Source organism: Puma concolor, chromosome A1 (genome assembly GCF_028749965.1).
Source record: "Puma concolor isolate L17-30 chromosome A1, mPumCon1.1.hap2, whole genome shotgun sequence".
NCBI lineage: Eukaryota > Metazoa > Chordata > Mammalia > Carnivora > Felidae > Puma > Puma concolor.
The window spans coordinates 53,789,614-53,817,432 of record NC_141667.1 but is presented as its reverse complement, the minus strand read 5'-3'; the positions used below and the strand labels follow the sequence as shown (position 1 = coordinate 53,817,432).

The 27,819-nt window shown below is 36.1% G+C and overlaps 1 protein-coding gene across 2 annotated transcripts in view; it reads right to left on the bottom strand.

The window, feature by feature from the left end:
* Positions 1 to 27,819, bottom strand: part of GABRG2 (gamma-aminobutyric acid type A receptor subunit gamma2) — a 115,264-nt gene that overhangs the window by 72,746 nt on the left and 14,699 nt on the right. For both annotated transcript variants that reach the window (XM_025923437.2, XM_025923439.2), the window contains exons 2-5: positions 8,220 to 8,371; positions 6,349 to 6,416; positions 3,574 to 3,794; positions 520 to 602 (exon numbers count right to left, since the gene is read on the bottom strand). In XM_025923437.2, coding sequence (XP_025779222.1) covers positions 520 to 602; positions 3,574 to 3,794; positions 6,349 to 6,416; positions 8,220 to 8,371 — 524 coding nt within the window. The remainder of the gene's footprint in view (positions 1 to 519; positions 603 to 3,573; positions 3,795 to 6,348; positions 6,417 to 8,219; positions 8,372 to 27,819) is intronic.

Genomic DNA, 27,819 nt, shown 5'->3' with positions numbered 1-27,819 from the left:
TGGCTTTACAATCCTTCTTGAGAAAGGTCTCTGGGTGGGGCGTCTGGGTGGCTCAGTAGGTTAAGCTTTGGACTTCAGCTCAGGTAATGATGTGGGGCCTGTGGGTTTGAGCCCCACATTGGGTTCTGTGCTGACACCTCAGAGCCTGGAGCCTGCTTTGGATTCTGTGTTTCCCTCTTTCTCTACCCCTCCCCTATATGTGCGCTCTCTCTCTCTCAAAAATAAATACAAATTAAGAAAAAAAGAAAAGAAAAATATCTCCAGGCAACCACTGTGAATTTATTAAAAATTTTTGCCCCAGTGAAAGCTCCTTGTAAATTCTAATAAAATAGATCCTTTTTTGCAGGAAATCACTCTAATAGGGTTAAGCTGGTATTATGATGAAAGTAACTGTCAAAATCTTCAAAGTCAACAACATTGCTTGTTTCTGCATTCTCTAGGAGTATCCCAATTAGTTGGCATTGCAATTAGGAAACTGTTGGTGAGAGAGGATACAGAATACAGAATGAGATTACTTACAGCTGGAAAACTCCAAGGGGCAGGAATGTTCGTCCATTGGAAAATTGTGCAACTGCAACTGGCACTCTGCATCAATTGTCAACCTAAACAGAAGGATATGAAACACAAATAGAAAGAGTTTAGACACAATTTTAAGAATGTACATGAATGCAATTTTTAATGACTATTCTTCATCTTTGTTCCTGGAGAATATATCTCATATTCCTATTGATAATTCAAGGTGATTCTCCCTGAAGAAACCCACCAAGTCCAGGAGAAAATTACTTAAGACTTAATGTAGTCATTTTCACAGAACAAACAATAGGATCTCATTGGCTTCAATTCCATTTTTTCCAAAATTTATGACCACGTAATTTTTTTGGCAAATTAATTGCACACATGAGATTGCTTGGTGAATATATTTAACTTAACAGAACAAATTGTTTTAGGAACTTAAGCTCATTTACTGTTTGCATGTAAATTAATGCTGATAATTCTCAGATCTTATCTGCTAATTAAAGCAGAACCTTCTGTTTGTAAGTACTTGGTAGCTGTTAGATTTAAATTACTATATGTGAGTTTTAACATACTTATATTTCACAATGGAGTATTATGCATTCTTATACTGGAACACTATGAAGCCATTAGACAGGATGTTACAGAGTAGAAGAGTACTTAATAGCAAACAAGAAATGTTAAATACACATATACAGACATGTTCCAAAAATGTTTGCCAGTGAACCTCAATTAGTTTGCATCTGGGGTGTTTATTAAAGTTACAGATTTTCTGGATCTCGATATAGGCTAGGACTCTAGGATGGAGAAATTTAATGGAGTCCCAGATGTTTTGGACCATCTTTGGACAAGTAGGAATATACTCTAAAATTGTAATGGCAGTGGGTTGATTATTTTTAAGATTTCTTATTTGTTAGCTATATTTCTTACAAAGTACAGAGAATAATCTTGAACTAATAAAAGTATTATTTTATAAATATTAATTTATTTTAAAAGATTTTATAACTCAGCATAATTATTAATTGGGGAGATTTCATTTTTCTATGGTATAATAGAGCAACTACTGATCTTAAAATATAAGTAATAATTATTCAGCCTTTAATCGTCTATGTGACACTGGGCATGATAAATTTTTCTCTCATTTAATAAATGTTATTATCGCTTTAATGTACTTTAACTTGTTCAGTCACAAAACCAGCAGCACAGTTGAGATTTGAACCCAAGATTATTTGTCTCTAAACCCGAAGGTTTTAATCATTGTCATTCAATAATTATATGCTCTTCCAAAGAAAAGGTTAGTTTTATTTGTAAGTGAAATTATAATTAATTTGATATTTTATTATTTTCAAGTTCAACTGGAATTATTAAAATTGAAAACACCTTTAGAAAGATTGCAGATACAAAAATAGATACACACATAGATAATCTGTGCACACACAAATATTCATAACTTATAGATTGGCAACAAGAATAAAATCATCTCTATAGATTCACAACTCATTCAAACTTTGAATCTTACAAGTGGAATTTTTGAAGTAACTTCCATAATTAAATATTGGATAGAGATTCTGCAAGTTATTACAAGTTAAAAAATGACTACAGTTATGAGGACAATAAAGGGACTTGAGATAGTGTGAGTGACTCAATTTTGCAAAAGCTAGACTGAGCTCTGATATATCAAACTTTGATTTCCACTAGATTCTAATTTCAATCACTACCTTATCTCTCATTTAATGAAACCCATGATGAATACAAACTATATGCAATGAATTTCTTTTGTAATTGTGGCCATTTTTCCTAGTTACTGATCTTGGGTGGGGGAATGTGTCATGAGGGTGGTGGTGCCTTATTTCCAATAATCTCCATCAATTCCTACCTAATTCCTCTAAATAAAAGTGTAACCAAGTAAAAACATTAAACTTACTAATAAAGCTTTGAGATATACCTTCTAGCACCAAGACCCCTGCAACCAGATAGCTGCCCTTAAGTCATATACATAGAAATTCTGGAGAGCTGCCCTAATTCATATTGATAGGCAAATAGAGCTAAGAACCAAAGTCAGATCTGTCTGGTTCTTAAGTTTATATACTTACCTATTATTATGTTTAATAATATACTCTCACCCATTTGAAACCTCAACATAAAAACATTTTAAATGCACGTAAGTATAAGGGGCGCCTGAATGGTTCAGTAGTTTGAGTGTCCAAATTCAGCTCAGGTCATGATCTTGCAGTTTGTGAGTTCGAGCCCCACATTGGGCTCATTGCTGTCAGGGCAGAGTCGGCTTCAGATCCTCTGTTCCCCCTCTCTGCCCCTGCCCCGTTTGCACTCTCTCAAAAACAAACATTTTTAAAATAATAAATAAATAAGTAAATAAGTAAATAGATAGATAAAATAAAGTGCTAAGATAATGGCATACAGGAATTTAAGTAGAAAATCTCCCAAAAGTTATTTCATATTTAAGTTCTGAAAATAAAAGATACCTCCTTCAACTTATCCCTAAAGAAGTCTATTCCCAAAATAGCCAATAAATTAAGTCAAATAGCCTATCAGTGTAGTGGGGAGTGGGTGCTGGCAGATAGAACTCATTGTAGTTACTTACTATTGTGCAGAAAAGAAAAGGAGGTACAGGAGATCTCCACACCAAAATTTCTCCTTTAGCAATGGTTTCCTTGGAAACAGAGACATTTCCAAGCATAACAACTGGCGATCCCAATGGTAACTGTTTCAGTCTCCTTATTTTAAAGTAGCAGGACACACATGCAAAAGCCAAGGCAGGCACAAAGATCAGGTAACCTTATGAAGTCAAGGGACATTTCATGTCCGTGTGAGAAAACAGAGTTCTTACATCAGTCAAAGAAATAAGTTCTACCTATGACTTTGCAAAGCATATTGAAAACAGAAAGAAATACAAATTTTGTACTACCACATACTGTTTTGATCAAACATGCACACCCTGATGTAGATTTGAAATTTCTTTCATTCCTCTTGTTTCAAGAGAGTGTGGGTGATCTTTGTTTTATTCCCAGAGATTCCTCTTTTTCTTTTTCAAAAGAATACCTTAAAGTGTAGAGCACTCGACCATCATTCCAAATTCTCAGCATCCTATTAGGGGTGGTTATCCAGTGTGCATCAGCTTTCTTGGAGTTTCTGAAGAAAGTGTCTGGAATCCAGATTTTCCCTACCATGTTGCTATTCAATCGGAGAACTTTAATGGTGCTGTTAAATTTCAGACGTCTGTCATACCACGTTTGAGCAAAAAATATGTCAATTGTATATTCCTGTTTTTTTTAAAAAAAAAAAAGGTGAAATAGAACATTTTAAACACAGAATTGTAATGTAGAACATTTGTTTGTATTTATCATTTGTATTCTCATTACCAACATAAAGCAAAGGTACTCTGGTTTTAATTAATTTAAAGAAGGCAAAAGCTTTGCTAAGGAGATACATCCATCTTTTATAGACAAATTGATAAAAAAATAGACCTGTTTAGATGAATTCTAGCAAAAGATCATAGTTGTAATATAGTCATTTGCATTCAGTGTCTGTACAGCAGTTTCTCATGTTACTTTGGGCCAGCTAATTCTTTGTTGTGGGGGCTGTGTTGTGTATGTTCGAATGCTTAGTAGTAGCATTCTTAGCCTCTACCCACTAGATGCCAGTAGCACCAACACCACCACCCCCAACGCAACCCCCTGCATATTGTGATAGCTAAAAATATCTTCAGACATTGCCACATGTATCTTGAGGAAAACAATCACCTACGTTCAGAATCACTACTAAAGAGTGAAGAAAGTCCATAATACTCAAAACAGTCCTCAACTGGAGCTCTGGAGAACGGCTCAGTTGCCTCAAAATAAAATTGGGATCTTTAAGAACCTGCCTTGTTAGGTAGTGTGAAGATGGAAAAGGAGAATTCACATAAAATGGTTTTGGTCTGGCAGATAGCAAAAACCAAATGCAAGGTAACTTTTAAAATATTTTTACTATTATAGTTGTCCTTTTCACTAATAACGAGGAAATTAACCAATTAAGAAATAATTTTTACTAATGTGCTAGCTCCATCACAAAGCACATTCACAAAGTGCTGTGATGAGACATGATTCTGTAATGACTATGCTGAAGTATACATCACTAAGTTGGCAAGTGATTGACTTTACTTAAAGAGAAGTAAATTTGATGTGAATTCAGACCAGTAGACCTGGAATCTGAACACCCAAGTTCTGGTTTGTCACATTTAGATATTATTTAACATTATTTTATAACAATTTCACTGATGCCTATAAATGAGAAAAAACTCAGTGTTCTTAGAATATGAGAGCTGAGTGTTGGGAATCATCCACATTTCCTGTCTAATACCATCAACCAACCACCACTTTATAATGAAGAACACACATAAAACAGGAAGGTTACCCAAAAACACATAGCCTGTCAGGATCAGACTAAAATCTTCTTCCTTTGCCTCACTTGCATTGCTCTGTGTGATTTCTTTGCACCTCCTGCTGAGGTGTCTCACTGTAGCTGACTACATTTCCACTGGCGTAAGCCACATAACACTTTGTTCCATATTTGTTGTCTGTAAGTAGTAAGAAAGGAACCTATCTTATGAAATTCTTTATCAACTAATTAGTGACGAACCAGTAGATAAAGTAATTAAATAGTTCTAAACTGGGGGCGCCTGGGTGGCTCAGTCGGTTAAGCGGCCGACTTCGGCTCAGGTCATGATCTCACAGTCCGTGAGTTCGAGCCCCGCGTCAGGCTCTGTGCAGACAGCTCAGAGCCTGGAGCCTGTTTCAGATTCTGTGTCTCCCTCTCTCTGACCCTCCCCATTCATGCTCTGTCTCTGTCTCAAAAATAAATAAACGTTAAAAAAATTTTTTTAAAAAAATAATAATTCTAAGCTACATTTTGGCAAGAAGCAAAAATAAATAAATAAATAAATAAATAAATAAATAAATAAATAAATCCCACAAAAATAAAATCTTTTTTTCACTGAACCAGCATTTCATAAAATGCGATCCTGGGATAACAATTCTGGGGACTAGTACTCCTGAAGTTAAAAGTTCTATGTTTAAATAAACTACCCATATAGCTTCTTAGATATTTACATTTTGCATTAGAATGCTAAATATGCTGAAAATTTTATTTATAAGGAAGAAAACTGTTGGATTTGTTTCATTCTTAAACAAATGAACTTACTTGCTTGGAGTATGCAGGTGATATACTTTATCATCACTGTACATGAGAACACTTAAAGTTTCTCATCTCTCTGGCTCAATAGAGTGTCCTTATTGCTAGCTTGATAAACACCATTTCAAAATTATAGTATCACTAATATTATGTTATGTTAGGTTAGGTATTATGTTATAGCATGTTCTACTCTATTCTATTCTAGACTCCAATCTAGTTTCTTAGGTCAGATTTGGGCAGAAAGAATCATATAATAATAAAGCTACATTTATCATTATATCTAATGCACTATTTTCTGATAAATAATTCCAGTATGAAGCAAACTCTGTCCTCTCTACCCCATCATTTTCCAAAAACTAGTGGAACACTGTATTTTATTTTGTAGTAACGAGTACTTGCCAAGTAAGCAATGATTGTTGAATTTTAAAAGTATAACATATTTACAAAAATTAATTTGTATACATATGATCACATTTAAGTCTCATAACAAATTATAAAAAATAATTATCTTCATATTACAATAAAAAAATCTGAACGACTATCTCTCCCTTATGGATTTTTTGTTAGCGTATTCTTTGCTATTTTTATGATACCACATCTCCTCTCTAATATGTTAATAAAATTGACAAACCATTAGAAACTTACCATATTAATAGCATTCACTGGACCGATGCTGTTCACATACATGTCTGTGTGAATTAACGTTGGTTTCACTTTAAAGAGAATGATAAAGATATGTGAATTAAACATTTTAATGTTTTAGTCTGTGTTATTCTAGAAATAGATTTATTTTGCCACATTAGAAGTGATTTATTGGGGCGCCTGGGTGGCGCAGTCGGTTAAGCGTCCGACTTCAGCCAGGTCACGATCTCGCGGTCCATGAGTTCGAACCCCGCGTCAGGCTCTGGGCTGATGGCTCAGAGCCTGGAGCCTGTTTCTAATTCTGTGTCTCCCTCTCTCTCTGCCCCTCCCCCGTTCATGATCTGTCTCTCTCTGTCCCAAAAATAAATAAACGTTGAAAAAAAAAAATTTTAAAAGAAGTGATTTATTCACAACTAATTTGGTGTCGGTGACTAATTTATTACATTTAAATAACTATTTACTTTCAAAAAATCTCCTTTTAAGCACATATATGCAGTAACTAAGCATATTAGAGTTTTGAAACTGATTAAGCTTTAAAATTACATTAAGATGAACAAATGAGAAAACACTGCTTAGATTTTCTTTAGCCTTTCTACATATCCTGAATTTTACCATTTTTCTTCAAGCCCCAGAATCTTTTGGGCATCATAATCTGACTTGACCCATGTAGAAAAAATAACTACTTAGTGATCTAGAAAAACTGAGCATTAGAAACACGAAGTAGACATTTAGTACAACAAATATTGTAAGTTTCTTTTAAAATATTTCCCTCTGTTGATTCCTTTCATGACCACTTAATTCTCATACACTTCAGCCAACACAAAATCAATCTTCCTAAATGACTTATTGAATCGTGTGACTCATCAAATAATATGAGGAAACCATATGGAAACTCAATACACACCTATTTGTCAAAGATGAATGATATTAAAACTCATGAAGTATTTCATCCATGACCAAATGGATGTGCTCCATTTTCATTTAACAGTTAATGAACAAGGATTCATAATATCATCCTGTACTTCAAGTCAACAAGTACATTTTCTCTCATCTTTATCCACTTTCCCTGAAAGTGCCATGCCCTAATTTTCTGTGTTGGATTGAATTCTTCAGTAGTCCCTGCATCTATGCCCCTGCATGTACTCCAGTGAGGCTACTTCTCTGCCTCTGAACTTGGGGCTTGACCATCTGACTTGTGTTGGCTAATACTACACAAATAAGTGAGTACACAAGTTCTAATCCCAAGCATTAAGCCTTATGAGCTTCTACTTTCTGTCTCATTCTTTGTGTTTTTTTTTTTTTTTTTTTTTTTTTTTTCCATGATAAAGATACTCCTGGCTAGTCTGCTGCTCCCAGGAGTAGAATGAGAATACAGCTTTCTTAAATGAGCAGCCCTAACCTGGCTTAGCTTAGATTAGACCACCCCTGGCAAAATGTTAAATAAATGCTTATTATTATATGCTACTGAGAGTTGTGATATTTTATTTCACAGAAGTACGTAACTAATATATCCTTTCTTCTACTATTATTTTGATATTACTTCATAACATTTTGATATTATATATACATATAACATATAACATTTTGATATTACTTCATAAATCAATTGTCACATTTCTTCTACAGCCTTTGTCTAAGATATCTAGGAAATTTTGAATTTCTAGTTCTCAGGCCTCACTTGAAGATCATCTTTCTTCATCTTGCATTTATCAATGCCCTCCCACCTCCAAGCCTGAATGCTATTTATACATTCTGTATCCATCTTTACAACATATAATGATCATTTAAGTATTTCTGATTATTAAAATATGCTAATTTTTTCTTCCAATGTGTTTGCCTCTGCCTGTGCCATATCACAAAATATTTTAATATACCTCCTATATCAGGCCGAAGTTTATTGTCATATCCTTCCAGGAGGTTATTTAAGATGACAGTGACATCCCCCTCAGGAACTTTTGGAGTCAAGACCCATGTTTTGTTAGAAGCATAGTCTTCATAGTCATCATCAGATTTTTGGCTGGTGAGGCTAAGAAAACAAAAATATTGGTCAGGAAACATATAGACTACATCCAAGAGGACTTTTACTCACAGACCACTGGGGAGAAAGGAGAAATGAAACAGAATTACAGGAAGGTATTACAATGGATGAAAATGACATTTTTCATTGAGGGTTAGTCTAGCTAATTAAACTGCATAAATGCAAATTAAAATGTATTAAAGTGTACTCTCCAGTTTTCCAGAATGCTCTGTCTTCACATCTGTAAGTATATTTTTGCCTTTTCCATAGTTGATTTTCTTCCTGTCTACCTGCCCAACCTCATGAAGGACTTATTAAGAAAAAACAATTTTTGCGAATGCTTAAACTATTTTAAGTAATGCTTAAATGATCATAACGTAGTTCAAGAATTCAGATGTAATGTCTACTTCTTCCTCCTCTACGAAGTTAACTTGCTCCAACCTATTAATGAAAGTAAGAGACTGATAATTAGATTCACTCCCACAAACCACCAGACAAGCCTCTCCCCTCTCAATTGAACTACTAAGGAGAACTCAGTCTTGCTGCTTTTTCTTCCCCCAGGGTGTGTGTATGTGTATTTTTTCCTCTCACTTGCACTGAAAGCAAGGGCGGTTCATTTATCTTTGATTGTTTAGAACCTGGCACTATGGAGGTTGGTTGTAGACTTTAAACCAGTCTTTATTACAGCGAAAGTTCCTGATCTGAAAACTCATACTAATGGTTAATGTACTATAATTGTATAATTGAAATTACCTACTTTGAGTGATCAAAAAGCCATATAATATCCTGTGATTCAGATTTCAATGCCTGAACCTGGGAGAAACCCCCCGCAAGTAGACCAGAAGTTAAGGCTGACTTTGGAAAGATATTGGAATTCCTAGACCTTGCTTCTCCTCTTGCCCCAAGGTCCAACTCCCCTCTCCCTGCCGCCCACACAAGAGAATTACATTTTTCAGATCTAGGGCCAATGTAAACCTTGCAACAACTGCCATTTTCATTTTTAGCAGCATTCAGTGAATGCTGGTTATTTCTATGGTTTATGGTAAAATTTTTTAAATTACAAACTTAAAATGTAAAGTGTCCCATCCCTATCTTCATTTACTTTTGTAAATATATGGTAAAGAATGGATCTGATCAGAAATCAAACCACTGCCACATTACCCTGAATATACATACATACGTATGTACATACACACACAAACCATATTTATCATCTTTCTTCAATCACACTCATTCATCAATTTACATATATAAAATATATGTATGTATATGTGTGTATGTATAGGTAAATAGATGACTACATATGGCAGACGAAAGCTGATTGCATGATTAACCAGGTTTGAGAATGTGGATGGGAGATGAAGTTTTAAGAGTAATCACTGGCATGGATCAACTTAGTAAGCAAGTAATCTCCTCTTTCATTCCTTTAAAGCTTTATAAATAGGAAATGTTATAAAAACTGAGCCACACATCTGCATAAAACCTAACATAGCCAGCCTTACATCTTGCACTTCAATTGCCATAATGACTTTAAACAACATTTAAATTTCATAAAGCACCCATATAGGGGACGATGGGCTAGACAAAGCTTCAAGGAGCTCTCAAAGAGAAAGGCCTTGGTGCTGGCGGAGGCAAGTTCTCTGCTAGGAAAATCCTTCTTGGACCTCAATTCATCATTTCTCTAGAGCACTGCTGAACACTGCTTAATAGAGCTCTAATCCTATGACCTAAATCCTACTAATTTAAGAAGAAATAACAGCTCTCTGATAAAGAAATTTTCAAATCCCTTCAACAACTTTGAGAAAAGACTGTGCTTAGCCCATTGGACATCATCACTATGGAATTGTACCACCATTTAATTCATCCATGCAAATATGTCTTTAAAAAAACATTTCTCCCTCTTCCTTTCCCCTGCCTTCTGTGTGTCTCTTTCTGTCTCTGTCAGACAAATGTACCCTATTCAAGTTTCTTCAAGGGAAGGGAAGAAATGTTAAATCATTTGGCTTGGTCACTTATAGCAACTCCTCATACTAACAACTAAATGGCCCAAGCATGATAGTGCTGTGTTACTGGTGTTACCATCATCTGGCAGACAAGTAGGAAAAATACATTAAGTAAAAATACAAAGGATACTTGCTTAGAAAGAATACCACTTTGTAGAATTGCACCAATAATTTATTTAGAGTCATCATCTGTTAGATGCCAAAACAGTAAATAAATCGATTATTTCATATAAAATTATCAGTGACAGATTTTATCATACTTGAGGATGCCTACTGAGCCAGAGAGAGGTTAAAAAAAAAAGAGTGGAGAAATTAAGAGTATACATTTTGAAGTTAGGAAGTACTAGTTCTGCTTTCTAGATTTATCATGTCTTTCCTCTATCACTATTTAATGGCCTGGGGCATGTTATTTAACCTTGCTAAACTTCACAAAGTTATCATCTTTAAAATAGAGTTAATGCTAGTATTCTAGCATTTTTTGACATTTTTATGTCAGATTAAGATAATGGTAATTAAGTGTTTCACACAGTACCAGACACACAGCCCTGAAAATAGGTCCATTGTAATTATTGTTATAAAGTGACCACTGTTAGATTTATACCCACAGGTCCAACCATGTATCTAAAACCTGAATCTATAGAAGCTGCTTCCAGGCTTTTATGTAACACATGCTGAGAAGAACTAAAAACAGATGTTTTCCAGGAAGAAAAATAATGAACCCCTACATTATAATAAATGAAGTTTTTATTCTCTACAGTTTTCCCAGCTGATGTCTAAATTAATGGGACTGATACATAATCTGGGATTGTTTCCAGATTTGTCTTAAAAAAAGAAAAAAAGCACCTCTTTCATTCAACATCGGTTGTTTCTTCAGAATTCTGAGGAGTCAAGACTTCATTTATAGGTAGGCTGTCTAGAAATAAATGAAGTCTGATCATTAGAAAAGGCATTCTGCAGAACTGTTAACTCCAGAAGAAGGCCTGGGTGGAAATAAATTGATAATGATTCAAGAAAATGCACTTGACCGTTGAGTGCGCTGAGCACAAATATAAAGGTGAACTTCTAGCTAACAGCATCTATCCAAATGCAATAGTCTTTAGAAGCAATTACTTGTTCTTGTACATTTTAGTTTAAAAAATAATCTTAAAAAGAGAGAGAACCAATATTTAAATTAGTCTTAAATGAACTTACCATCCTGAAAAACATTTTTTTGTAATTTGAGTAAACTTTGTCAAGACAATATCCGAAAAGGTTGTAAATTTTTCATCCTTGAAAGCTTTTTATTTTTTATTTTTTATTTGTTGAATATTTATTTTTGAGAGAGAGAGAGAAAGAGAGAGAGAGAACGTGCAAGCAGAAGAGGGGCACAGAGAGAGGCAAATATAGAATCCAAAACAGGCTCCTGGCTCTGAGCTGTCAGCACAGAGCCCAGCAGTGGGGCTCAAACTCCTGAACCCTGGAGGTCATGACCAGAACAGAAGTCAGATGCCTAACCTGACCCAGGTGCCCCTCATCCTTAAAAGCTTTCTAAAAAAACGTGAGAAAGCCATCTGACCACGAACCTTGGACAAGCAGTATGATTATCTCCTAAAGATATTAATACAAATGCAGATCCTTGGGCCCCACTGAGATTCCTGAATCAAAATCTTTAATAAATTTACAAGCGATTCATCTGCACATTAAAATTTGAGCAACTCAGTCTGTGTTTAAACCAGTGATGTGTACTCCTGGGCGGAGCGCGGCGGGAAGGCTCTTTAAAAATACAGATTCTCAGTTCCCCCTTTAGATCTGAGTCTCCATGTTGTAAATTAGGTTATTATATTTTTATTTTCATGTTTACAGTTTTATGCATTATTTTCATTTATGCATGATTACAAACATGTTTTGAGTTCATGTTTATAATCAGAAACAAAAATTGATTTTACTTAGAAAAATAAAAGTGGCTTAGAAAAAAACAAAAAAAAAGAGGGCAACTGGGTGACTCAGTCGGTTAAGCTTCTGACTTCAACTCAGTCATGATCTCATGGCTTGTGATTTCAAGCCCTGGGATGAGCTCTGTGCTGACAGCTCAGAGCCTAGAGCCTGCTTTGGATTCTGTGTCTCCCTCTCTCTCTGTGCCTGCCCCACTTATGCTGTCTCTCTCTCTCTCTGTGTCAAAAATAAACAAACATTAAAAATTTTTTCAAGAAAAACAAAAAACAAATACTTGATTGATGTTCGGTGAAAGTTCAATTATATAGAAGAAGCTAAATATTCAAATTTTGGTACATATTCTAGATGTTTGACACTAAAGATTAATCATGCAGTTTATGGAATTTTAAATTTTAATCCATGTATTTCACATTTCCAGAAATTCAATAAGGATCTAAGTTTTGTGAGAGGAAAAATCTCGTCATTGTATCCTCCCAGGGTAATATAACAGCAAACGCTTGGGTGAGATATAAAAACATCTGTCATTTCATTCAGGTATCTTAAAACCCACGGGTATTTGGCATCATAAAGGCAGAATATATATATATTTTTTCTTTCTCTGACATATGTAGGTAAGTAGAATAAAAAATATACAAAAACTCATTCATTTTTATGCTTGAGCTCTTTTTAAATAATTCGTGTTTCATTCGTTCCTAACATTAGCTTCAATATTTTGTTGGTACAAATCTCGGTTTATTTTTATTTTATAGGTGCAATCAGTTAAATACAGGGTATTTTATATGTCAAAATAAATCTCCCAAGACATATATGTCAACAAAATAAAACCTTTTGAATCTTTTCTATTAAAAGTTCCTATGCATTGGATTCTCTGCTCTGTTAACATTACCTCTTGTGAATCTCCACTGCTTATATAACATAAATCTCTGCTCTCAAAGAGATCCCATTCGACCTCACATTCTCATCAGGCCATAGAATCCAGTGAGAATCCTCACACTCCAAAAGCATCAGGAACAGAAGAATGTGCTATTCCTTACATAGCATCCTTACATTTGATGAGTTCTAAAAACTTGGCCAAACTCCAGTACATTTACACTTATATTCCTTCCTCCTACAATCTTTTCTTCTCTTCACCTCCTAAACCAGTAGTTTGTATGGCTTATCCCTTCTTACTTTTCAACAGAAATAACCTTCACATAGAAGTCATCCCTTATTGTTTTATCTAACACTGTCACCCACCCCACCCTTCATACGCAATAGCCAGTCCCATGATTGCTTCATAGCATTTGATACAATGTCTGTGTACTGATTTGCTTATTGTCTGTTTGCTTCATAGCATTTGATACAATGTCTGTGTACTGATTTGCTTATTGTCTGTTTCCATTACTAGACTATAAATTCCATGAGTGCATGCTTAATTAAGATTTGTGAAAAAGAAATATTCTTTCTAACCAGTTTTTCTGAGGTAAATAATAATACAAACAATAGCTACTTTCCAATATTCACCATGTCCTAGGAATAACTTTAAAAACTTCACATACATTCTCCCACTTAATCCTTAAAACAGTGGTATTCCTTTAATTATCCCCATTTTGCCAATGAAGAAACACATGTTTCCACTAGTCACTTCAGTTTGCCAAAACCAAAACATTTAACCATTATGCTGCAAGGCTTTGAAAAAGAAACTGGGTCCAAAGAGTCTGCTACTGTACATTCATGAAAAAATAAGATCACCCAAAATAAATAGTTGTTCAAGCTCATTTTCCTTTAGGACAATAAATTCGTTTATGCCTGAGCTCAATAACAGTATGGCAACTTCAGCACAAAGTTAATAATACTCAAACTTCATAAGCTTGTTATTCCAGATACCAAAAATTTGATCTCCCCATACCAAGGACTAAAAGCAGAGATGCCTGGGTGGTACCTGGGTGGCTCAGTTGGTTAAACTTTTGACTTTGGCTCAGGTCATGATCTCACAGCTTGTGAATTCAAGCCCCACATTGGGCTCTGTGCTGACAGCTCAGAGCCTGAAGCCTGTTTAAAATTCTGTGTCTCGGAGGATCCTGGGAAGATGGCGGCTTAGGAGGACACTGGGCTCACCGCGCATCCTGCTGATCACTTAGATTCCACCCACACCTGCCTAAATAACCCAGAAAACCACCAGAAGACTAGCAGAACGGAGTCTCCAGAGCCAAGTACAGATGAGAGGCCCACGGAAGAGGGTAGGAAAGGTGGAGAGGTGGTGCGCACTCCACGGACTGGCAGGAGGGAGCCGGGGCGGAAGGGTGGCCCGCCAGCCAAGCAGAGCCCCTGAGTCTGGCTTGCCAAAGCAGAGGGGCCAGAGGGAGTGTGTTCCGACAGCAAGTGGGACTTAGCATCTGGGAGGTCATAAGTTAACAGCTCTGCTCAGAAAGCAGGAAGGCTGGAGGACAAAGGGAGGGAGAGTTGCTAAGCCCAGGGACAACAGAGCTCAGTTCGGTGGGGAACAAAGTCGCTGGCCAGCGCCATCTCCCTTGCCCATCCCACAGCCAAAATCCCAAAGGGAACCAGTTCCTGCCAGGGAACTTGCTTGCACCGCACAAACACCCAATGCTGAGCTTCTGCGGATCCATCCCTCCAGCTGGTCTGACTCCCTCCCAGTGCCACAGGGCCCCTCCCGAAGCGGATCACAGAAGGAAAAGTGAGCTGAGCCTGCCCCTCCCGCCCCTGTGCACCTTGCCGATCCACCCCAGCTAATATGCCAGATCTCCAGCACCACAAGCCTGGCAGTGTGCAAGTAGCCCAGACGGGTCACGCCACCCCACAGTGAATCCCGCCCCTAGGAGAGGGGAAGAGAAGGCACACACCAGTCTGACTGTGGCCCCAGCGGTGGGCTGGGGGCACACATCGGGTCTGACTGCAGCCCCGCCCACCAATGCAAGTTATTCAAGACAGCACAGGGGAAGTGCCCTGCAGTCCTGCACCACTCCAGGGACTATCCAAAATGACAAAACAGAAGAATTCCCCTCAGAAAAACGTCCAGGAAATAACAACAGCTAACGAACTGATCAAAAATGATTTAAACCATATAAAAGAAAGTGAATTTAGAATAATAGTCATAAAATTAATCACTGGGCTTGAAAACAGTATAAAGGACAGCAGAGAATCTCCTGCTACAGAGATCAAGGGACTAAGGAACAGCCAGGAGGAGCTAAAAAATGCTATCAATGAGATGCAAAATAAAATGGAGACAACTACGGCTCGGATTGAAGAGGCAGAGGAGCGAATAGGTGAACTAGAAGATAAAATTATGGAAAGAAGAAGCTGAGAAAAAGAGAGAAACAAATCCAGGAGTATGAGGGGAAAATTAGAGAACTAAGTGATGCATTAAAGAGAAATAATATACGCATAATTGGTATTCCAGAGGAGGAAGAGAGAGGAAAAGTTGCTGAAGGTGTACTTGAAAAAATAATAGCTGAGAACTTCCTGGATCTGGGGAAGGAAAAAGGCATTGAAATCCAAGAGGCACAGAGAACTCCCTTCAGACGTAACTTGAATCAATCTTCTGCACGAAATATCATAGAGAAACTGGCAAAATACAAGGATAAAGAGAAAATTCTGAAAGTAGCTAGAGATAAACATGCTCTAATATATAAAGGGAGACCTATAAGACTCGTGACCAATCTCTCTACTGAAACTTGGGAGGCCAGAAAGGAATGGCAGGAGATCTTCAATGTGATGAACAGAAAAAATATGCAGCTGAGAATCCTTTATCCAGCAAGTCTGTCATTTAGAATAGAAGGAGAGATAAAGGTCTTCCCAAACAAACAAAACCTGAAGGAATTCGTCACCACTAAACCAGCCCTACAAGAGATCCTAAGGGGGATCCTGTGAGACAAAGTACCAGAGACATCGCTATAAGCATGAAACCTATGGACATCACAATGACTCTAAACCCATAGCTTTCTATAATAACACTGAATGTAAATGGACTAAATGCACCAACCAAAAGACATAGGGTATCATAATGGATAAAAAAACAAGACCCATCTGTTTGCTGTCTACAAGAGACTCATTTTAGACCTGAGGACACCTTCAGATTGAGAGTGAGGGGATGGAGAACTATTTATCATGCCACTGGAAGTCAAAAGAAAGATGGAGTAGCCATACTTCTATCAGACAAACTAGACTTTAAATTAAAGGCTGTAACAAGAGATGAAGAAGGGCATTATATAATAATCACAGGGTCTATCCATCAGGAAGAGCAAACAATTATAAATGTCTATGCGCCAAATACAGGAGCCCCCAAATATATAAAACAATTACTCACAAACATAAGCAACCTTATTGATAAGAATGTGGTAATTGCAGGGGATTTTAACACTCCACTTAGAGAAATGGATATATCATCTAGACACATGGTCAATAAAGAAACAAGGGCCCTGAATGATACATTGGATCAGATGGACTTGACAGATATATTTAGAACTCTGCATCCCAAAGCAACAGAATAGACTTTCTTCTCGCGTGCACATGGAACATTCTCCAAGCTAGATCACATACTGGATCACAAAACAGCCCTTCATAAGTATAAAAGAATTGAGATCATACCATGCATACTCTCAGACCACAATGCTATGAAGCTTGAAATCAACCACAGAAAAAAGTCTGGAAAAACTCCAAAAGCATGGAGGTTAAAGAACACCCTACTAAAGAATGAATGGGTCAATCAGGCAATTAGAGAAGAAATTAAAAAATATATGGAAACAAACGAAAATGAAAATACAACAATCCAAACGCTTTGGGACGCAGCGAAGGCAGTCCTGAGAGGAAAATACATTGCAATCCAGGCCTATCTCAAGAAACAAGAAAAATCCCAAATACAAAATCTAACAGCACACCTAAAGGAACTAGAAGCAGAACAGCAAAGGCAGCCTAAACCCAGCAGAAGAAGAGAAATAATAAAGATCAGAGCAGAAATAAACAATATAGAATCTAAAAAAACTGTAGAGCAGATCAACGAAACCAAGAGTTGGTTTTTTGAAAAAATAAACAAAATTGACAAACCTCTAGCCAGGCTTCTCAAAAAGAAAAGGGAGATGACCCAAATAGATAAAATCATGAATGAAAATGGAATGATTACAACCAATCCCTCACAGATACAAGCAATTATCAAGAAATACTATGAAAAATTATATGCCAACAAACTGGACAACCTGGAAGAAATGGACAAATTCCTAAACACCCACACACTTCCAAAATTCAATCAGGAGGAAATAGAAAGCTTGAACAGACCCATAACCAGTGAAGAAGTTGAATCAGTCACCAAAAATCTCCCAACAAATAAGAGTCCAGGACCAGATGGCTTCCCAGGGGAGTTCTACCAGATGTTGAAAGCAGAGATAATACCTATCCTTCTCAAGCTATTCCAAAAAATAGAAAGGGAAGGAAAACTTCCAGACTCATTCTATGAAGCCAGTATTACTTTGATTCCTAAACCAGACAGAGACCCAGTAAAAAAAGAGAACTACAGGCCAATATCCCTGATGAATATGGATGCGAAAATTCTCAATAAGATACTAGCAAATCGAATTCAACAGCATATAAAAAGAATTATTCACTATGATCAAGTGGGATTCATTCCTGGGATGCAGGGCTGGTTCAACATTCGCAAATCAATCAACGTGAAACATCACATTAATAAAAGAAAAGATAAGAACCATATGATCCTGTCAATCGATGCAGAAAAGGCCTTTGACAAAATTCAGCAACATTTCTTAATAAAAACCCTCGAGAAAGTCGGGATAGAAGGAACATACTTAAAGATCATAAAAGCCATTTATGAAAAGCCCACAGCTAACATCATCCTCAATGGGGAAAAACTGAGAGCTTTCTCCCTGAGATCAGGAACACGACAGGGATGTCCACTCTCACCGCTGTTGTTTAACATAGTGTTGGAAGTGCTAGCATCAGCAATCAGACAACAAAAGGAAATCAAAGGCATCAAAATTGGCAAAGATGAAGTCAAGCTTTCACTTTTTGCAGATGACATGATATTACGCATGGAAAATCCGATAGACTCCACCAAAAGTCTGCTAGAACTGATACATGAATTTAGCAAAGTTGCAGGATACAAAATCAATGTACAGAAATCAGTTGCATTCTAATACACTAATAATGAAGCAACAGAAAGACTAAGAAACTGATCCCATTCACAATTGCACCAAGAAGCATAAAATACCTAGGGATAAATCTAACCAAAGATGTAAAAGATCTGTATGCTGAAAACTATAGAAAGCTTATGAAAGAAATTGAAGAAGATATAAAAAATGGAAAAACATTCTGTGCTCATGGATTGGAAGAATAAATATTGTCAAAATGTCAATACTTCCCAAAGCTATCTACACATTCAATACAATCCCAATCAAAATTGCACCACATTCTTCTCAAAACTAAAACAAGCAATCATAAAATTCCTATGGAACCACAAAAGGCCCCGAATAGCCAAAGTAATTTTGAAGAAGAAGACCAAAGCAGGAGGCATCACAATCCCAGACTTTAGCCTCTACTACAAAGCTGTCATCATCAAGACAGCATGGTATTGGCACAAAAACAGACACATAGACCAATGGAATAGAATAGAAACCCCAGAACTAGACCCACAAATGTATGGCCAACTCATCTTTGACAAAGCAGGAAAGAACATCCAATGGAAAAAAGAGAGTCTCTTTAACAAATGGTGCTGGGAGAACTGGACAGCAACATGCAGAAGGTTGAAACTAGACCACTTTCTCACACCATTCACAAAAATAAACTCAAAATGGATAAAGGACCTGAATGTGAGACAGGAAACCATCAAAACCTTAGAGGAGAAAGCAGGAAAAGACCTCTCTGACCTCAGCCGTAGCAATTTCTTACTTGACACATCCCCAAAGGCATGGGAATTAAAAGCAAAAGTGAACTACTGGGACCTTATGAAGATAAAAAGCTTCTGCACAGCAAAGGAAACAACCAACAAAACTAAAAGGCAACCAACGGAATGGGAAAAGATATTTGCAAATGACATATCGAAAAAAGGGCTAGTATCCAAAATCTATAAAGAGCTCACCAAACTCCACACCCGAAAAACAAATAACCCAGTGAAGAAATGGGCAGAAAACATGAATAGACACTTCTCTAAAGAAGACATCCGGATGGCCAACAGGCACATGAAAAGATGTTCAGCGTCGCTCCTCATCAGGGAAATACAAATCAAAACCACACTCAGGTATCACCTCACGCCAGTCAGAGTGGCCAAAATGAACAAATCAGGAGACTATAGATGCTGGCGAGGATGTGGAGAAACGGGAACCCTCTTGCACTGTTGGTGGGAATGCAAATTGGTGCAGCCACTCTGGAAAACAGTGCGGAGGTTCCTCAAAAAATTAAAAATAGATCTACCCTATGACCCAGCAGTAGCACTGCTAGGAATTTACCCAAGGGATACAGGAGTACTGATGCATAGAGGCACTTGTACCCCAATGTTTATAGCAGCACTCTCAACAATAGCCAAATTATGGAAAGAGCTTAAATGTCCATCAACTGATGAATGGATAAAAAAAAAAATTGTGGTTTATATACACAATGGAATACTACGTGGCAATGAGAAAGAATGAAATATGGCCCTTTGTAGCAACATGGATGGAACTGGAGAGTGTGATGCTAAGTGAAATAAGCCATACAGAGAAAGACAGATACCATATGTTTTCACTCTTAGGTGGATCCTGAGAAACTTAACAGAAACCCATGGGGGAGGGGAAGGAAAAAAAAAAAAGGAGGTTAAAGTGGAAGAGAGCCAAAGCATAAGAGACTCTTAAAAACTGAGAACAAACTGAGGGCTGATGGGGGGTGGGAGGGAGGGGAGGGTGGGTGAGGGGTTTTGAGGAGGACACCTGTTGGGATGAGCACTGGGTGTTGTATGGAAACCAATTTGACAATAAACTTCATATATTGAAAAAAATAAATAAATAATAAAATTCTGTGTCTCCCTCTCTTTGTTCCCCTCGCCTGATTGTGTTCCCCACCCCCCTCAAAAATAAATGAACATTAAAAGCAAAAAAAAAAAAGCAGAGCTTGTAATTTAACTTCATGGATGTGGTCAAGCATCTCAAACTCTTTATCAGTTTGGAGAGCCGTGCACACTCCAGGAGCAAGACATACATATCAACCAGTTCATTTTAAATGATGTCCTCCAGCCACTGCAAAAAGTGTCAGAGCAGGTATGGAAGGTGAAATATATGTCTCAAAGGACATGGGGACTCATAATGTGATCATGGGAGGAAGGGACTCCACTCCGTATTGTCCAAGAGGACTGGGAACTCTCACAGGATGCTGTGGTGTTCTGTAAACAAGAGCATTGGGGCACCAGTTACTCTTTCACCTAGGGCCTTTAGTGGCCTATGCGATTCTGTACCTCCCAGTAAGGACATGTAAGGAACCTGTGCATAACCTGTTGGGAATGCTCTCTGCCCGTGTGTGTACCCAAGTGCGGATATACAAAAAGGGGAGTGTTACAGCAAGGAAGCAAATCCCTAAGTATCAATTCTGGTAATGAATTTTCCTATTTATGATGATTTCCTTAGCTCTTACCAGGTTCAACTTTTTAATATTAGGTTAACAGCTGTGGGTAAATATGCTTATTTGACTGAGTCCATTATCACACATATATATTCCAGTGTGTAAATGCAAACTGTTTTTTTTTATTAGCAATCACCAACGATCCATATCAAATAACTCTCTGTGGGGTTTTATTAGGTAAGATAAATTTCAAGGCAAGTCTCAGAACATTCAAACTAAATTGGGGAGCACTGGAATATATAATCGTAAAGCCTAATGTAGGATAAGCTTCATGGTGCCCTGGTTAGCTTCACAACTATGTATTTAAAAACTCTGATTCTTTGTATCTCACCCTTCTATCCTCCACGGTGTCAGCTTCAACGCAAAGGTAGCTTGACTTTGCAGTCAGGAGAAGCTAACTCCAACTCCTAACTTCTATCCTCTTTATTTACATCTATGAAAACAGAGAAACTCTTCCAGAAATTCTCTCAAAAAGAAGGAAGTCCTCAGAAAGTCTAATTTCATGCATCACTAGCCAAATACATAGGAATTCACACATATGAAACTATGATCCAAGGCCAAGGGTGAGATTATATTAATTATTTTAGTCTAACTCTCCTACCACTAGTATTCAAGATGGAATTAGCTTCACAAAAAAGCATGAGGACTTCACAGACACCCAAGGGAAATTGGGACAATTAATAAAGTGAGGAGAGGAAATGTGGAAAAGGCAACCACAACACTGATTGGGGTCCAGGGGTGTACACAGGAAAAAAAAAAGAAAAGAAAAGAAAATCAACGTTAGGTCTAGAATTATCCCTGAAGTCCATTTTCTCTGGGTTAGCCACTTCACCATCCTTGTTGGTTTGTTTTAACTGTTCTTGAATAAAAGTGGGAGACTGTGGAGCAACTAGGACTCATTCACTACTGGTGGGAAAACATTTTGGCATTGTCTGCTAGTGATAATCACCCCCAAAAAGTCCATCCCTAGATTTATTTCAAAAAGAAACACATGCACATATCCACTCAAAGACTTGTCCAGAAATATTCGTAGTTGCATTATTAGTAATAGATATAAACATAAAACAAAACATGACCCAAAGAGATAAGAACATAATTCAGTAGAATGGATTAATAAAATACAGTATATTCACATAATATTATACAACAATACAAATTGGTGAGCTATTACTAAATTCAGCAAAATGAAATCTGAAAAATAAAAATTTGAGCAAAAGATACTACACATACACTCATATACACACACCCACATGCTGTTTCTGCATATAAAATGTAATAAAAGGCAGGGACTTCTGGGTGGCTCAGGTGGTTAAATGTCTGACTCTTGATTTTGGCTCAGATCATGATCTCATGGTCGTGGGATTAAGCCCCATGTCTTGAGATTCTCTAGCCTCCTCTCTCTCTCTACCCCCTCCCCTACTAGTGCTCTCTCTCTCTCTCTCTTAAAATAAATAAACCTTTAAAAAATTTAATAAAAGGCAAAATTCAACTATCGAGCTCAAAGTCAAAACAATGATTTCTTTGGGGGAAGGGAAAGAAGAAGAAAATGAGGAAGGAGGTGAGGCTGTTTCCTAGGGTGCTAACAATATTTTATTGCCAGTTGTGGTTGGTGATTATATGGATTTTGTGATGATTCATTGAGCCTTCTTTAGTCCTTTCGTACTTTGCATACATTTTTGCTTCACAACAACAATAACAACAACAAAGCATTTAAAAATTAGGTTTAGGTGTGAGCGTTAAAAGTAGAACATTAGGTTCCTAAGAGCAAGAAATGTTTCCGTTTCCAACAGTGTCATTTTCAGAAAATTTGCCAAGTGCCTGCCACTTGACAAAACACACAATGAATAGTTTCCAAAATACTGAATGAATCAAGGAGAATGTGGGTTATTTTTAAAAATTGAATGTTGGCAAAATTCACATGGTAAAATTTACTCTATTTAAAAATGTACACATGTAACAATTATAGCTAATATTAAAAGGAGCTGCTCATATAATATGCCATCATATAATTGCCATCACCTTTTTTGTTAAATGCTATAATTCTTTGCATGTGAAAACTCAGGTAACATACACTGAAGATGTCTTTGAGAGATAAAAAGGAAACAAGGCCATGGCTAACTCTAGAAACCAGACACCAACTGTCTATAGCTGCAGGATAGAACAGAAATAAAGTGTGGATGGTAAATTGTGCTAAGAAAGAAATGTCAATGAATACTAGAATTCTTATGGTGTAAACATTGATATTTATATAGATAATAATGATTATTAAACTGGCACATTCCTAATTTATCCCTTTATTTATAAAGTATTTTTATGTGATTTTTTTTTTTACCAAGTGATAAAAATAATAATATTCTCAAATTCTTGTTTGGGTAAACTTTGCCACAGAGTAAAAGCTATGGCTTCAAAACCTGAATGATCTTGGGAAAGTGAAACAACTCTTCTTGCAATCTATATACTAATATGGAACTTTTAAAAGGCAGTACCCTAAAGTGGGGCCATAACATGTTGATCTCATGCAACAATTTTTTTTCTATGAGGTAGCAGAACTTAGCCTGTGACAACACAGTGACAAACTCGACCAATATAATTTAGGGGGCTGCTCTCCTTCATTCTAGAAATACACAGTTTTCTATTTTTAGAAATAGTGTTTCAGGGTACACTGGAAATTCAAGATAGCATTATCCTCAAAATTTATGTCCTATTAAGATCATCCCATATCAGTATTTCCAAGAACTTAGGACAATTGTCCTTGGTAACCAAGGCAGCTTTAAATGTCACATAGGAATAGCATTAAGACACTGAAACATGTAATTTGAAATTTTTCCCTTTTTAATTTTCTTTTAGCATATTCAGTTATATTAAGGACACTGTCTTGGTTTATTTGTAATTTGTCTTTAGCCACATTTGCCAATTTATTAATCTGCTTTCTAAGGAGAACATCAAGCTTAGCACTTCTAGTAGAAAGTAATATATACATTTAAAATGTCATAACACCACCCTGGTTTCATTGTATTTACTTTGCAGTTGTCTTGCATTATGAAAAGGAAAAATGATTTTTAAGATTTTCTTTTATTATTTAATGTATTAAATAAAATAATATGCTTTAAAAAGATACCAGTTTTATGAAAGATATCAAGGAAATAAATGATCAGATGTCACTGAGATGTGGCAAAAACCATGAAGGTAGCCAAATTTGGGAAATAATGCCTTATAGATTTAGATTTCTTGGTCCTTCACTTAATTAGCATGTATTTGAGATTCTTTTGTGCAAAGCACAACTGCAGATGGAAAGAAATAGAAAGTTCAATGCTGATATCAAAACACCTTTCATCTATTTGAGGAAACAAATACCTGAAAAGTTAGAAACAGGCAACACTTAACTAACAACACAAGGCAATAATAAAAACACTGTCATATGGTAGACCATGACTAATCTCTGTCTGCAGTACCTCCAACTTGATGTTAAGGTTATTTCTATGAATGTGCTTTTGCATTTGCTGCAAAACCTTAATTTCTGTAGTAAGAAGGATAGTTTTCTCTGGAACATAAAACATTTTGAAGAACTGATACAACTTTTGCTCTTCCAGCAAAATAAAAGTCACACATATAAAAACTGTTCCCATATTTGCAAGGAGGCCACACATGTGGTTAGGAGGACCTCTGTGTACTTTCTCCCAAAGATTAAACTGTCCCAGATTTAGGTTAGTTTAAGGGTCACTGAAAACTAGTGTAAGAAAATGAAAGATGGGGGCACTTGGTTGGCTTAGTCAGTAGAGCATGTCAGGGTTATGAGTTCAAGCCCAATACTGGGTGTACAGATTATTTAAAAAATAAAATCTTAAAAGAAAAGAAAATAAAGAAAGGAAAAGAAAGGAAAATGAAGGCTGATTCTATTATATGCAATATCTACATATATTCAGATGTTTATTCAAATGTATTCAAAATATATTGAAAATTCCTATCTTTGGACACTGTTCTGTGAGAGCAGAAAGTAAAATATTCCAATTTTGTTTTAATATTCAGATATTTGGAAATATGGAGCTCATTTATTCAGGTGGCTGATTGAATTTTCACTTTTATGTGGAATTTTACCAACACGAGTACATACATCTGAGTGAGCATAATTATAGAAAATTTTTTTTCTCTCCTTTGTTTCTTTATTTTCTAAAATTGTACTGTATCTTTAAGTTCAAGTCAATACAATTTCCAACACCCTCTCTGTGGCCATGGTTACTTCTAGATCACTCTTAATGTTTTATTATTTGGCTCTTCCTGCCTAAAACATTTTCTTAAAATCAAGGTTTTATTAGTCACTTTAAAAAATTAATCAAATCTGTGGCACCTGGGTGTCTCAGTCAGTTAAGTGTCTGACTTCAGCTCAGATCATGATCCAGTGGTTCATGGGTTCCAGCCCCGCGTCAGGCTCTGCGCTAACAGCTCAGAGCTGGAAGCCTGCTTCATGGATTCTGTTCCCTGTCTCTCTGTCCCTCCTTTGCTCATTCTCTCCCTCTCTCTCTCTCTCTGTCTCTCTCTCTCAAAAATAATTAAAACGTTAAAAAAATTAATCAAGTCTTATCTTTCGGTTTTCTTCCTCCTCAATTTCCCTATCCCTGTTATATAAGTAATCCATTTTTATCTCATTATAATGTAAATGTACATAACTAGGAATTATAAATACTCCAGATCATAGAAATTTTTATTCAATCATTAATTCACTTTGTATTAATCATTATGAAAGTATTGTAGATGTTAACAAAAAAAAAACTGTACTGAAAATGAGAATAAGTGCTCTGTAGATGTATTTTACAGAGTCCATACTTACTTTCGTTCTTAGAATTCCAAAACAATGGAAAAAAAGAAATCCCAATAGAATTTGAAATCACCCTAACTTCGCCCCAGTTTAAGCACATTTTAAATTGTCATGCTGGTTCATAGGCAAATTAAAAATTTTAACAGAGAAAGCCCAGTTTTTATCATTTATGTACTAACAAACTTAGATCCTGTATCAGGAAATAAGGTTAAAAGCTTCAAATGATAATGAATTCATATCATGTACAGAGTGCCTTAATGGAATAACAATGTCAATTAGTGTCTTTTCTAGATAGTGTATTATTACTTTTTTCAAGAGACTCATAACCTAATGCACAAACTACAAAAAGAGGCTCCCAGAGAATCCATACTTCCATGTGTTCCCTAACGGTATTCTTTCCATTCTTTCCAGTATCCTCAGGTACATAATCACCAGTGGTGTCAAAGTAGATCAAATTGCTGGTTACCATTTCGGTGATACCACTATCAATGAAAAAGTCCTGATTAATTCAGTCAAGAGTACAATCTCGAGTCAATATAAAAGAAACTTCCATCTCATCTGGAAAAACTTAATATGATCATGTTGTGTAAGCATTCCAGAAAAAAATAATCTAGTAATCCATTTTTAAAGTTATTATTCCATAAGATATTTAATTCTGTCATACAAATAGTCGATTGCTGAGTAATAAGTATGTATGTTTAACCTTATACAAAATTGTCCAATTATTCCCACTAGCAATGTATAAGAGTTTCAGTTGCTCCACATCCTTACCAACCCTTAGTCTTGCCAGTATTTTTTTATTCTACCCATTCTGGTAAGTGTATATTGGCATCGTAATGTACATTTACATTTAATGGCTATGACAGTTGAACCTCTTTTTGTGTGTGCTTACTGACATCTCAATAACTTAGATGAATCTCAAAAGCACTATATGGAGTCAACTAGATGATGCCACTTATATAATATTCTTCAAAAGAAAACAACTACACTAATGAATAAAAGACCAGTTTTAGCCAAGATTTAAGGGAGGGAGAATGGTTTGACTACAAAGGGTGGTAGGAGGGAGTTATTTTGGGATGGGGAGTAATAGAACAATTCAGTATCCTGATACTGAATTACAGGAATTTATGTTTGTATTAAAATTCATAAAACTCCCTACCAAAAAAGGTCAGTTATGCTTGATGTTAACCTAAAAATGAAACAAAGAGCTATTATGCTATAAACTTAAATCACTGAACATTTGAAAATATTCTTTGATATGAGATATTTGTGAAATTTCCAGATACTAAAGTATGAGGTAATTGAGTCTAAACATTTAAAAATCTTCTGGGGAAAAAGGAATTTTATTAATGAAATGGTAACGTGATTTCCTTTTAAATTGGTACAATGATATTTGGATTTCTTTCAGCTTTTTAGATGGAATATTACTTTTCATGGCTTTGTTGTTCACAGATTACGTTCAGCAACATATTTTATGGATAAGAAATAAGTATACTTTTGTTAATGCTCTTGGAGAATCCCTTAAAATCTAAAATTCAGTCATCCAAATAACTGCTCTTAAGTCATATTGATTAATTTGGAAATAAGAGACTACGTTGCTACTTCTTAGATACAGAATATTCATCTTTATAAAATATATTTGTTTAAACACATTATTTAAATATAGTGCAATCATTTCATAACAATGCCACAAAATAATTACTACACTTCAAATAATTGACATAATAGCAGAATTAATAACTAACTCTTGATCCCACTAAGATTCTGTAGCAAACTGTAGAACGCTACTATATATAACTCTAAGGAAGGTTAAAGTCAAAAATTTCATTAATTGCAGGCAATTGAGAATTGGTAGGTAAATTGCAACTCTTACCATTCCCCAAATCATAGAGGCACACTTCTTCCTTAAGAAAAAAAATTGATGGTGTTGTTATATGAGGCATTTCCCCTGACACAAACCCCTTATCTGGAATATAGTTCAACTTTTTCACTAAAGCTACAACTCCATGTAATAGGAAGTAGATTTCTGCCTCCTAAATCCTATGTCCTGACTTTTTCATTCTTAGTTACTATCCTCCAGCCATCTGGGCCTTTTTTTAGTTCCTAAATCACACCAA